Here is a 14,810-nt window from a genome sequence, read left to right as displayed (position 1 = left end):
AATATTTTTAGAAATAAAGTCAGAGAAAGGCAATCAAGAAAAGCAGGATGACAGTCAGGATTAGCTCAGTGATCAAATTCTGTACGCCCTTGGGGTACAACTATCTAGCAGTTACTCACTGAATCAGTGGAAGGATGATATTGCATCCAGGCTCCAGAAGCAGTCATCCAGACTAGATCCCTGCTGGTGGCTTGTTTGTTATTTCACCAAGCCATTAGGAGAAGTGAGCAGAAAATGGAGCAAAAGGTAGCCTGACAAGTAAGCAGGGAGAGAGGAAAGCAGGGGTATCTGAGCCAGACTGGGCAAATGGCCATGAAGCAGAGCCCCAATTCAGTAACCAAAGCTTTATAACACAAACCTTGAGTAGCCATTGTCCACGCAGGATTTTCAAAAACAGTTGTAGACTAAACTTCAGATACCCTGAAAAAAAGTAATCAAGTCATTAGGATTTAAACTTAGTATGACTTCATTTATAAGCCACTGGATGCCTGCTAAATATTATGGACTATGCCCACAAAGCCCCACATCTCTTCTACCATGTGATACAGTGAAACTCAGATCCCAAAGTATCCTCCAGATACCCAGACCTCAGCTCCACCACCACTGAACTTATTTCTCAGTGAAAACTATTCCTTAATAAAGGCACCTCTGTTTAGAAGAAACAGAAATTATAGATGTGCATGAGAAAGCATAAAAGTTCTAATAATGAAAGACGGAAAAAGTACTTAAAAATCAATTGTTCTATGATTCCCAAAAACCCTCCCCAACCTCCCACACCGATTTTTTTTTTAACCTCTCAGTAAAAAACTCAGATTGCACTCAGGAGACTGAGAAAAAGAGGACTGCCACTTCAAGGCTATCTTGTGCTATACACGAAGACCCTGTCTCAAAAAACAAAAAACAAAAAGCAAAAGCAAAACCCTTTGGACAGTAGAAATCCAGTGGAATTTTTTAAAACACCAAACTTTCACTTAACAAATCAATTGTTTTCTTTGCTGATATATAATATAGTGCCATCTGAAACATCCCACAAAGCAAAATTTAGTGACTGATGAAAAGTTATTTTTAGACTTCCATTGTGAGCAATGTAAATTTAATCACTTTACATATATAAATTTTTGGCATCTGTATTTTGGCTTTATGGTACAATATTCATGAAAAATACTGACTCACACAGGAAGTATTTGCAAATGAGAAGCTTAAGGGCTAAAGTCCTCTAGGTATTTCTAGTAACAGGATTGTAAAGTCTGCCACAAATTCATCTTGCATTGTATACAAACAGTATAGATGAATATTATGTGAATAAAAATACAGAGTGATGTTTGCAATTAATGCAAAAAAGGTATTTAAATGTTCAATGTTGGACACTTTCTGCCAATGACCTTTACGCATAGATTATTCCTAAACTCAGTAGACTTATAACCTTAGGTTGTATAAATCACAAAGATCATGGATTGTTGTTTTAGAGCCCACAAGAGAAACAATAGACATTTTTTGAGTAAGGCTAAACGAGTGACAGAAAATAGTAAAATGATGCCTGTCCAAGAATCTTGGACAAATCAAAAATTATTTTGAAATAATTTACTAAAAACAGGATTGTGTGTTTACTGTTTTGATTAAACAAGACTGGAGTGGGGCACAAAAACTTTCCATTTTTAATCAATATTCTGTAAGTGATTTGCAGACCACAGAGAAATATACTAAAGGACATGTTCTCTCTGTACAGATGCTGCATTTTAACTTGTATGTTTTGTTTATCTTGTTTTTGGGCTTTTTTTTTTTTTCTTTTTTTAGCTTTGGTGGGAATGAATTTTGAACTCAGGGCTTTGGCTCTACAGCCTGAGCCACAGCTCTAGTTCTATTCTGCTTATCTGTATTAATACAGCTATTTAAGCGCTCTCCTATCCCTCTGGAAAATGGGTTCTCCACTCCAGCTCCACTCTAGTAAATTTTTGGAAAGGAGACTTAAAACACATTTTTATACTAAGCTCCTCCTTTTGCCAATGCCAACAGACTCAGAAATCAATTAGCAAAATCATTTTTTACAGGTTTTGTACTTCCATACATCCAGCTTCAAGGGAAAAAACACAGTATTGTTTCCTTGTTGGCGCAAAGCTGAGCCAGTTTAACCATATTATTGGATAAAATCTGTTTTTGTGGGCTGCGATAACATGATTTACAATGATTTCATTGTAAAAAAGTTCATGTTCCAAACGCATAATATCCATATATATTTTGGAGACTTCTCAGCAATCTACACTGAGAAACTCATGCAACATATCTAAAAACTGTTCTTGCTCCTCACTGCAACCCTATGAAGTGAGAGAAGGCAAATGTCACTCAGCAGGTGAACAAAACAACTAGGGATGAGAGTGGAGATTAGCACAGGCAACAGCACAGACCCATTCACCCCTGCATTGTTCTGCAGGGATATCAGAACTATGAGCACTAATTACCAAGGAAATCGAAGACGCCCATAGAGAAGTGCAGACCTTGCCCCAAAGGAAAGCTTTCTTCACTGTTTCTCCAACTAGAGCCTCCAGGGAAGGACTAGCTCCCCTCCACCACATCCTGCTAATTAAAGGCCCAATTCTAGAACTCACAAATCACCCAAGGATTACTAAACATTCCAGGAAATTGTTCCAGGTCAAAGGGAAAAAAGCTCAAGAGAAGCCAACAGAAAAACTGATTAAACAAAATCTTAAGAACTAGGAGTAGGGTGAGGAGAGAAACATTTTAACCTAATATCCCCAATAAGCTTACAGAGAACAAAAAAATTTTTTAAGTTCAATAGAAACTGAAGTTGAGAACACCTCTAGAACATAGCAGGGAAAGACAAAGACACAATTTATGAAAGAGAAGAAACAACGTGACTCACCCAGAGATCAAAGGTCCAATCAGTAGGCATTTCAGAGAAATAAAGATGGGGGAATTTCTAAATACTAGTCAAGGTGGGTGAGAGGTACTTAAAAATTAGGAAGTACTAAATGTTTCAAGATGCAGGCATAAGACACATCAGTATGCTTTCGTGTCCCCATAGCTTTTATCACCACCAAGTAATGCTTTGACAAAGAGGATGCTGAGGGGAGGGTGGCCAACTTCTCATGTATTTTCCCACCCAGTCTAATGATATGGGGCACAAACATCCTTTCTTTTTTTTCTCCTTGCTATTTAAAAATACTTTTCCCAATTACCTATTTTATAAAGAACACCTCAAAAATTCATTTCTCTATTTGATTATACTATCTGTAATTGTCTCCTGTCAAAACCAACACAAGAATTCTTAATATAACATAAGCTTAATACTGAAGTTATTTTTCAGTTCCCACCAGGCAAAATTACCTTAACTATTAAGTTTTCTCAAAGGTTTGAGCACTACTGAGAATAACTTTGCTACATGAAAACAAAGGAGATCTGTTATGAATCAGTGTTATATTGGCAGTTGATGCTAACAATTCATTTTCCCAATGACATGTACCAGGACAAAGCCAATTAGTTATTAACTGTATTAAAGTAAGGAAATGCTATTCTATTTTGAAAGTATCAAACTTTTGAAATATTTTAAGGGATTAAAAAAAGTTGTTAGCAAAATTTAATTTGTAAGCCTAAAAACACATGTATGTGCATTTTTATCAACTGTTACTGGTAATACTTTTCTATTTAAAAAGTTTTTGGTTTCTTCAAATCTCCTTGTTTTAACACTTCTCATTCAACACTAAGATCTAAAGTCACACTCTAGTTTCCCCTCTGCTTTCAGTTTTCAGGCTATGTGTGTTGTTGAGTGGAAATCTGCCTTGAGTAACCAATAAAAATCATTTATTAAATGACTAACCCTTACTCCTCCTAAACACCTACAATTTATACTTTTGGTATTGTCTCAAAAAATATAGGCACACAAAAGGCTAGTACAAAATGTTCTTGTGGCTTGGACAAATTAGAATGCACCCCAAAATGATCTCTTCCTTCCTTCATAATTTACCATTTCCCTTACCCTAGCTATAAAGTAATATATGCTTAGTACACAACTTTTCTGTTATTTCCATAACATAAATCCAACACAAATAATGATGACATTTTGGTATATTTGGTATTATATTAAACTAAGTACTTTTTAAAATAAAAATGTAAAAGTCAATTCCTTGTGTAGCTCATTACAAATAACCTGTAATTGCAGTAAATATCTACACTGTAATCCAAGTATCTAGCTTATCATTTCTCGTTTTGTTTCTGCAATAAACATCTTCACATATAGATAATTAATTTCTTCCACTGCCAGAAGTACTAAGTAGTACTACTGGGTTAAAGGGAAAGAACATTTATGAGCCTTGATACACAGCTCCAATGATGAGCATTAATTAATACAATTTTCACAGTATACAAGTAGCCAGTCTACCAAAAACTTGTCATATCAACTATAATCTCAGACAACTTTCAATCTATCATCTAAACTACCACCACTCCAGCCTGCAAACACTTCTATCTTCTGTGAAATTTAAATGCTTAAACTTTTTTCCTTGCTACACGTAGCTGTTTGGCTTACCAAACTTTTAAGTGGCCCTTTGTTATGTTTGTGGAGTACAATTTAGGCCAACAGTACATGTCTTAGAATTTTACTATTTAAAATAATTATATTGTTAATTTCTTTTCTATTCATTAATTTTTTATTAGTCCCACCAATGAGCAACTTCATACAGAATCTTTCGTAACACAACCCTAAAAGAGTATTGATCCTTAAAAACAACAAAAAAAGTTTACGAACAATCTTTCACTCCATCTCCACAAACAAATTATTATAAAAAGCACTATTTTTCTTCAGCTTATAGATGCTTATTAACATCAACAATAATGTTAAAACAAAGCTATCCCAAAGTACACGCTGAATATGAACAGGCTTCATCTATACATACACATTTTCATAATCTCCAAAATATAATTCTAAACCAATTAACTTTTTAAAACCCCAAAGAAGGCTTCATAGTATTTATGTAGTAAAAATATACAAAGAGTACATAGCAGCTGTGGGGTAGGGAACAGAATAAGAAAGGGTTTCAAAAATGGCTTCAATTCTTTGTTCTGGGAGTTTGGGGCAATATAGGGATTTGAACTTGTGACTTCATGCTTACTAGGCAGGTGCCTCCCAAATAGCTAGCTTTGTAAGTGTAAGCCACTAGCACACAGCTTGTTTTTGTTTTTAAAAGTCAAACCAAAACAGTAAAATTGTGTTAACTCTACAATCAATGGTGAGCTGAGGGGTGTTTTGTTACATTATTCTCTATACTTTGTATAGCAAAAATAACTGAATGAAAAAAAAGAAAAAAAGGTACTTATCAACATTTAAGATAAAACTTAAAACCCAAGAGATTGCAAAATAAAAACATCTCTGTACTTAATCTTCTAAAATAATTTAAATGGAGCTGTCCAAAAGAAACATTAATATTTTCTGTATACTTTTGCAACTTAAGTCTCAAATACAAGGGTGAAATAATCCTATACCCTTGAAAAGGTAATGGTCACAAAAGCTAAGCAGGCTCTAAGTCTATTAAGGTTGACTTTAGAAGGCTAAAGTTGATAGCTGTGTAGGACACTGTTTATATCACACCTTGGAATGAAAGTTTTTATTCTCTCTACTTCACACAATGACTGGCTGAGTAAGATTTAAACTCTGGGATACCAGTTAACATTCAAGACACTTTTATGCCCATATTAATTGAATTTTATGGTCTGATAAGGCTAAACAGGAAACTCAGTTTAAATTTTAATAAAATGTGACCATTTTAATTACATACAAAAACTACTCCTATACACAAATACAACAGAAAATATAATCACAAAGATTTAATTCAAAACACTAATGATAAAAACAAGATACATAAAAGCAAATGGAGAGATGTCTTGTTAGTGTCTGGAAAAAAACTGTAACAAGTTCAATGCACTCAACAAAATTCTAGGAGTGAAAATTTACTCTCAATTTCATTTGGAATTGGAAATGTAAGGACAATATAAAAAAACTGAGATAAATGTGAAAAAAGGACAAGTTCTATCTGGTACTAAGATAACATTTTAAAGCAACTGCTATATCCAAGTATGGCACAATTAGGATAGGAGCACACAAGAGATTACCATTAATAAGCCCACCCAGACATGATGTGCTAATTTCAGAAATGAAAAAGTGTTATTTCCACTGTTTGAAGAAAGTTGGGCTATATAATAAAGAGTATTAGCAGAAACAGGCCCATCATTCTAAAAAACTATGTTCTTCTTCCATATTTTACTACATTACAATTAAACCCACATTCCACCAAATACATGAAGAGACAAAATCTGGGAATACACAGAAATAAAACCATGGTTAAGAAGCCTAGTCACTGTAAATATGACTTAAAACTCTGAAACCAAAAAGCAAAGCACAAAGTAATTTGGTGTGTGTATACGTACACATATACACATACACAGAAACCCCACTATATGTAAAGTAAGTCTAAAAATGACACACTGGAACATGTGAAACACTTATGTTTAACATCCACAGTATACAAAGAATAGGACAAATGAATACTTAGGCTGATAATGTAACTGGCAGAAACTTTCTGGATGTTAAGGGGCACTATCCACTAAATATAAATACCTTATAACTTAAATTTTCCACTTCTATAACTGCAGGAATATTCACTAAGAATGCCACAATGTCTGCATAGTGAAATATTCACAGAGAAAAGGATGGACGTTACCCAAATACCCACCAACAGAATACTGAATAAACAATAATTTATCCTTTATATGGAATACATGCTCATCCACTGAACAAATTTTAAGTACCTTTTATGTTACTGGCACTGCAGTCATAAAGAGTAAGTATCAAGGTCATATATCCAATAAAGTATTCACTGCTAGGGAATTAAGCAACAAAAGACAATTTAGAGTGAGAACTGCTATGAAGAAAACAAACAAGGCTAGAAGAATGTGTCTGGTGGTAGAAAAGTACTACTCTAGTAGCGAACAGGGAACCGGTAGGGAAGGCCTCCCTGATATCTGAGCAGGTGACAGGGCAGAACACTCTATCCAGGCAGTGAACAAGTACAAAGAAAGGAATAAAGGTAAATATGGAAAAGATACTAAAAGATTATTAGTGTAACTAAAAGGCAGGAAACCATGAAGACAGCAGGTAGGGACCACATTAATAAAAATGTAGACTAAAACTCCAAGTCCACTGGGGAGCCACTGAAGTAACGTGATCTGGTTTAGATATCTAAAAGGTCACTCTACGGGCTGAAGGTATATGATAAAGACTGTGCTTAGCATGTACCAGGCCCTGAGTTAGGACCCCCTCACACACCCCTCTCCATTCACTCCAGCAGCTATAAGGGAGGAAAAAAGGACTGTGAGGGGCAAAAGCAAAGTAGGGAGACAAGTTAGGTTGTTCAGGTAAGAAAGAGTAGTGAACTACTCTTAATGCAGTCATTAAAAGAACAAAAAAAGCTCTTCACAGAATAATGTTCAACATACATCACACATTGCAAATACATTTGCATACATGTGTAGAATCAAATGTATAGATAGTACTATAAAAAGCTTTACCTGCATAAGATATCTTGTTATCATTTAGCCCTACCAAATACTGAAATATGGTTTTAATGAAATGTTTTCTAAGCATAAAATCTAAATGACCTATAAAATAGGTTTTGTGAAAGGACATATGGAAACTACTTAGCCAACCATCTTTTCTCAAAGGCAAAAAGTGCTCAAAGTAAAATAAAAAGTAACATAGTCTTTGGAAAAATAGCCAGTTTTTGTTGTTTTTAAGACAGTCTAGCCTTGAATTTGGGATCTTCTTGCCTCAGCCTCCCAAGTGTGGGGATTACAGGCACAGATAATAAACTGAAAGTTAAAATTCAAATTCAGGTCTCTCTGTAGTCATGTATTTCCTATCCCGACCCCAGTCACAGACAATTGCTAAGACACTGCTGCGTACACACCTAAAAAAAGAGTGAGCAATTGTAGACGAAAGGTACCATGTGACAATAAACAATTACATTCTTTGAACAGTAACCATAGCCAAAATGTTCTTTTACTATTTCTACGATATGAATCAGTACATATCGCCATACTCTTCTGGGGCGAGGGGACAGTACTGGAGTTTAAATTCAGGGCCTTATGCTTACTAGGCAGATGCTCTACCACTTGAACCATGCTTCCAGCTATCATAACTGCATACTTTGACTATGTGCCTAGCTTTGTGGTGCTCATTTCAAGAAAGTTTCCCGAAGTTAATCTCTACATTCAGACTACAGGAAGAACTAGTGGCAGGGAGGGACTCACTGATTTCCATAATTAATTTAATGTACCATCTTATATCCCATAATGACAACCCTCCTGTTTCTCCATTCATTTCAAGTTTTCCTTCCCTATCAAACCAGCACACTTGACCTTTTAAAAAATAAAACAAGCTCAATTAACAAACTCAGTGAAAATTGAGACTGCACCTTTAGTTCCTCCCTGTTTCTAGTGTTTAGCATATACTAAACTTTACTTATGTACTAAATGTTCCAATCAATAAACAAAATGCTCAAAACATAATATAGAGGCTTAGACAACCAACCACCATTGCATATAAAAGAAGTCTTAAGTGCATTCAGAACCCATGAAGGATTAATTTATGAAGAATGTGTATCAACTAGAACACAGGTCAGCAAACCTTAAGAGCCAGATAGCAAATGTTCTAGATTCTCACAACTACTCAACTCTGCGACTGCAGAGTGAAAGAAGCTGTAGAGAACATCATGCTAGTAGGCATGGCTGTGTTCCAATAAAACTTTACTCAGGGAACTGTAATTTGAATTTCAAATACTTTTCCAGTATCATGAGATCACTGTACTTTTAAATTTATTTTCAGCCATTTAAAAATGTAAAGATCACTCTTTACCACACAGGCCATATAAAAATAGAAGGCAGGCAGTAGTTAGCCAACCCCTCATTTTATTATACACTTTTCACTGAGGACAAAGGCAACTAAAGTTATATTTTAACAGAAAAGTGTTTTTAAGTGTGTTAATAGGATGCTAAGAGCAGTCACAATTTTTTTTTCCTTAAGTACTTTCAAAACCAGGCTGTGGGGCTGGAGGCATGGCTCAAGTGGTATAGCGCCTGCCTAGCAAGTGCAAAGCCTTGAGTTCAAATCCCTTCTCCCCTCCAAAAAAAAAAAAAAAGTCTGTGTGAAAAACCTAAAACCAAGATTACTTGCGGAAAACATTTCAGGCCATTAAAACTAATATGTAGTAAGGCAGAATTCAGATTCACTATAACCATGACTAAAACCTAAAAAAAAAAAAAAAAAAAAAAAAGACCTAAAAGTTTCCTCAAAAGTTCCCTTAAAATTGGCAGATCCTCCCAATGGCTCTTAGCCAAGAGTGTTATCAAACTAACCTGGAACATCTAAAAGTATAGGTGACTAGGCAGTTCTCTTTGAGAGGCTGGTATAAGGCTATAGCATCATAACTTTTAGGTGTCACACACGTTGCTGACACTGCTATCTTTAGTAGACAAACCATCATATGGCCCAAACTATACGAGTAACATTAAGGTAACCCAAGCTGAAAGCAATCCAAAAAAAAAAACCCACAAAAATCCTGACTCCAAAGAGTAACTCTAACATCAGCTCCTCAGGAAGAAGCTATTAAAACTACCAATTGTTAATCTCACACAACCTCCTGTCCCCCACCAAGTGAGGTTTTTATCTCCTGAAGTGAAAGATATTTTGCTGCCATTGATGGCCTTCCCTTGTAAAAGATCTTATAATTATGAAATTTCCTAATGTTTGGGAAGAGAAAGTGCAGTGATCTAGGAAGCCTTTACTCTAAAAAATGTGACTGCTTTTTGTTATTTCAGTACATAAAACTTAAAGGAATAGCCCCTAATCTTTGTTCTATTTTGAGTGCCAACATATACCAATAAATGAGTCATAATCTAGAGTTACATAAGAATACTCCATTGGTATATGGGGTTTTTTGTTGTTGTTTTCCTACTTTGCCAAATTGTGATGTTAATCAAAAAGAACTGCCTTATGAAAGCTTTCCCAAGACTAATAGTTTCAGGATATAGCAATACAAACTGCATAAATGCAACATATAGATTTCGCTCATCTATCAACCATACACCTATGCATCTACTACATGCCAGAAGCTGTAACATATTCTTGGGCATAGGATATGATTAAAACAGACATGGCCCTTTCATTGTCCAGAAGGCCAGGCACTGAATAAACAATTAGGAAGAGTGACAAGTGTCTAATTAAATAGTTTAAGAGGGGAGCAGGATGATAGAAGCACAAGTGGAAGCTTCCACTAAGAGGTGCCAGAGACTTCGAGGACAACCTTCAAGCAAGATACAAAAAAGTAGCATGCAAGAACAGAGCAGGAACATTCCAGGAAATACTACTGGCAAAATCTCAGAAACACAAAGAACTTGATCATCCTTTAAAAACTAAACTTTGAGGTCAGAGTAGTTTGATTACAGAGGGGCAGGTGAGTATGAGATGAGGTTGAACATAACCAGAACAAGTTTCAATAAGGAATGTGTTTTCTCTAAGTATCAAATACAAGCTCTCATTTGAGTGTTTAAAAGCTTGTTTTAGATATAATTCAAAGACCTGGAAGTGAAGAAGAGAAAGACACCAGTAGGGACACCAGTAGGACTGTTGTACAGCAACAGTCTGATAATACATGGATAGCTTAGGCTGGAGTGGTAGCACTAGAGACAAAAAGTAGCCAGACTGGAGCAATATTTGAGATAGACAATGAACTGGATAACAACAGATGAAAGAAATTAGATTAGAAGAAATAAAGATGACTCCAAGGTATCTAGTTTGATTAATGAATCTAGTAATGCCATGTAAGTAGAATGAGTATGTTCCTAAAACTGTACTGTCCACTGTAATAACCCCTGTTATTTGTAGCTATTTACTTTTAAATTAAGTATTAGAATTTTACTTTTTCAGTCACATTTCAAGTGCTTATTAGCCACTTTTAGCTGGGGCTACTGGACAACACACAGACTATCTCCACCACTGCAGAATAGTTGATTGGACATTAGTCCCAGGAAGAATGTACAATATGTACAAACTGTTGAGTGATTCAGGAAAACCAAAACTAAAAAGTATCCATTTGATTGGTCAACATGGAAGTCCAGCAATGAACTTGGCAAGGGCACATTCATTGGAATAGTGTAGGCAGAACACAAACTGGAATGGGAATGAAAGTGGAGACCATGAGATAATTCTTTCATATGTGAAAGGGAGCCAAAAAAAATAGAGCTTCAGCTGAAAGAAACAAAGGTTGGGTGACTGGAATGTTCATCAAGCAAACTTTGCCTATAATTTTCAGGCTTATACAAAACAGAAAAAGGAGCTGTAAAGAAGAACAAGCAACACAAATGCTACTTCACAGTATAATTAATCACCATAAATCAAACAAACGAGGATAGTATTTATTTTTTTTTAAACTGGGGGGCTGGCAAGTGGCTAAAGGGGTAAGAATACCTGCCTAGCAAGTGTTAGGCCCTGAATTCAAATCCCAGTGCTGCCAAAAACAAAAACAAAAGTAAAACTGGGTAAACAGGGACAGTATCAATGTGGAAGGGATGTAATATGACACTATGAGGTGGAAGAGATGGAGAGGAGGAAAGTAGTAGGTGAAGGGTGTGGTCTGAACACAGGTGCTTACTTGAGTGGTAAGCCCCTAGAGATTTCTGAACAAAAAAGTGTACCATTTACTGCTTTAAACAGGATTACTCTAGCTACCATGTTGAGAATACATTTAAGGGGAACAAAAGTGAGAACAGGAAGACCAGTTAGAAGAACTGTGCAACTGTCTAGGCAAAAGATTAAGACGGCATAGCTAGTGCAAGAAAATGGTTAGATTTTGAATATATTCTGAAGGGAAAGCAGAAGAGATTTACAGAGAATTTAGAGGAAAAGACAGGTGAAGACCTACAAAGGCTATAAGCTATAGTAACTCAGAAAGAGAAGCAGCTTTAGAAGAAAATGGGAGGGAAGTTTTACACTTATTATGTTTGAGATGCTTCTGAAACATCCAAAACACTGGCAAATATCAGAATATGGAATAAGAATTTGGAAATCATTAGCAAATAGATGTAAATACTATCTATTCAAAGCTATATGGCAAATGTGAACAACAAAAATAGTGAGGATCAAGTTCTAAAACTTCAGCTCTGCCTGTCCCAACAGAGTCAGAGAGATGATGGTAAAAATAAAGGAACTGCCAAGGAAGTAGTAAGAAAAACTATCACTATCTTGGCCCAGAAGCCCAGTGAAAAATGTTTTAAGCAACTGCAGCAACTGGGCTGAGTGCTACAAACAGGCTAAGTAAACAAGGGTTCAAATGAAAAAAGGAGATAGCACATATAAGTAACTGCTTCAAAGTGTTTGCCTTAAAAAGAAGCAGGGCAGGGTGGTGGGTGAAAAGAGAAACCATTGGGGAGAAAGTGTTTTGTTGTTTGTTTTTATTTCAAATAGGAAAAAATGTTTATATGTTTATGGGAAGAACCAGTAGAGAAGGAAAAACCAATGCCACAAGAGAAGGGAGAATGCCAGAATATTTTTGAGAGCAAGAGGAGATGCAATCTAGTCTACAATTACAATGAACTGGTTGGCCTTATCTTAGAACATTACAGTTCATCCACAGTGACAAAGAAGCTAAAGGAGACAGTGACAATTATGGGAATTCACAGGAACTCTCCCAATTATTCAATTATTCTTAGCAAAATGGAAAGCAAGGACATTAAGTGAGAGGACGGGTGAGGAAGTGTAGCAGGACAGAGAGAGGATAAGTGTAAAACGGTCATAAAGCAAAGTGAAATAAAAGACGAGGGACCACTGGGGTTCACATGATCCAAAGAGAGACAAGGTTGTTCAGCATATTTAGTGATTATGATTCAAGATGAAATTTCAGCTGAGTAAGAATGAGGGACAGGAAAAACTTGAAAAGACTGTAGGTCTGAGGAGAGCTGAAAGGCTTTGAGAAAAATGAAGTATTTACTAGAGCAATGGACAGGGCAGTGAGGTTGAAATGAGATGGGAAGAGAACACCAAGTTAAAAGAAAAGGTATGCTAGGCTATGACCATGGGACCGTGTGGCTGAATCAAGGTGGGAAATAAAGACTACCGGAGCACAAGAAATCAAGATAGGAACAGACCAGAATATGGGAAGCACCTTCTATGGTGTATTCAAAAGTGCCAGAATACACCACCACGAAGAGTTTGTGCCAGACTGCAAACCAAAACGCTGCTTTCTAGGCCCAGCATGGTGGTGGACAACTCTACCCCCAGCTACCTGGGAAGCGGAAATAGAGAACTGCAGGTCAAGACCACCCTGGAGGGAAAGTTAGCAAGACCCCATCTCAAAGAATAAGCAGGCATGGTGGTTCATACCTGTAATTCAGTTATACTGGGGGAGGGTGAAGAACATCAGGGTCTGAGTTCAAAACCCCAGTACTGCCAAAATAAACTGCTCTCTACATCAAAAATCTTGCTATACAACTAAATAGTGAATTTAGTGACGTAGGTAATTTACACTGTGGCACAAACTTAATGCAATTCATACTGTTAACAAGCAGTTATAGACCAGACTATGAATTAGTACTGTTCTACATGGTTACTGATTTCACCAAGAATTGTGACAGACATAAAGAGACAGTGACAATGGGCTGATTAAAATGTTCCAGGCAGACATGGAAGACCCCAGAAAGATGACTGAAATACAGGCTGCTATAATACAGGATAGTATAATTTGATGGTGTCAACATCAAAGCCTGAAGTTTTGGAATAAACTGATGTAAAGTGATAATGAGGAACAAAGAAGACATTTAGTCCACAGCTCTGTTCAGTGTAGTAAGGTATGAAAGAAGGGAAAAACATCTACCACTTAAAAGAGCTACAAGGCAAGTGGCATTATCAGAGGAGAGACTAGGTTACAACTGGTACAACAAAAATATATTTCCTATATTAATAATATAGGAAATTTGCCAATGAGTATGAGTTCCAGAAGTCACAATGAATGGATTTCAAGAAATGTTGAAAAGGAAGAGACAGGAACTCTCCTGACCTCCAGAAAAATAATAGGATTAGGGATAGGAGTCATAAAGGAGAGCAATACACAACTAAAGTAACAAAGCCCTTGAACAGGCAAGCAGCAGGATTAGCCTCAGACCAAAATGCAGTACTGCGTTATGAAGGTGGGCCCTTGATACAATTGATTAAAAAAAAGTCAAGGGGCATCTGTTTCACTGTAATTGAGGAGAAATTAGCAATAACATGGTATTAAATAGTCCTTTTGTCTTAGAGCTTTCTAGGGAAATATAATACAATCTGGGGTATAAAGGTGATAAAGAAAAACCTGAGACCATTGAGCACATAGGCAGGGTATTCTTCAAGTATGATCAGTAAGTATCCTTTTTTAAAGATCTAATTTCAGTGTTTTATAGCTTGCACTGATCAACAATACCATTCTATCATTCCTGTCTCAAGAGTATTTGTGGATTTTCAGTTATTCCTAGACATTGATCTCTGAGCCTCTTATTTCTTATTCTGTGGGAAGGAGAATGTCTGGAGCTCTGATTCAGGAACCAGGAAAAATGACAGTACAATTAAAAGCAGGTAATAACGTCATATAGGATACAACTATCAGACATGAAAATTACAAAATAGGTGAGCTAAAAACCTAAATGAATGTTAAGAAGATGCCAGAATGGACACATTAAACTTACAAATCTATTTTAAGAGCGCTATGTCAGCATACTGT

General features: G+C 36.1%; 1 protein-coding gene across 3 annotated transcripts in view; it reads right to left on the bottom strand.

The window, feature by feature from the left end:
• Ctnnb1 (catenin beta 1) overlaps positions 1–14,810 on the bottom strand; it is a 34,671-nt gene that overhangs the window by 12,751 nt on the left and 7,110 nt on the right. For all 3 annotated transcript variants that reach the window (XM_020168940.2, XM_020168942.2, XM_020168943.2), the window contains exon 2: positions 359–420. In XM_020168940.2, coding sequence (XP_020024529.1) covers positions 359–371 — 13 coding nt within the window. In that variant the 5' untranslated portion in view covers positions 372–420. The remainder of the gene's footprint in view (positions 1–358; positions 421–14,810) is intronic.

Source organism: Castor canadensis, chromosome 17 (assembly GCF_047511655.1).
Source record: "Castor canadensis chromosome 17, mCasCan1.hap1v2, whole genome shotgun sequence".
NCBI classification, from domain to species: Eukaryota; Metazoa; Chordata; class Mammalia; order Rodentia; family Castoridae; genus Castor; species Castor canadensis.
Note: the sequence above shows the minus strand (reverse complement) of the source record. Positions and strands in the feature narration are given on the sequence as shown.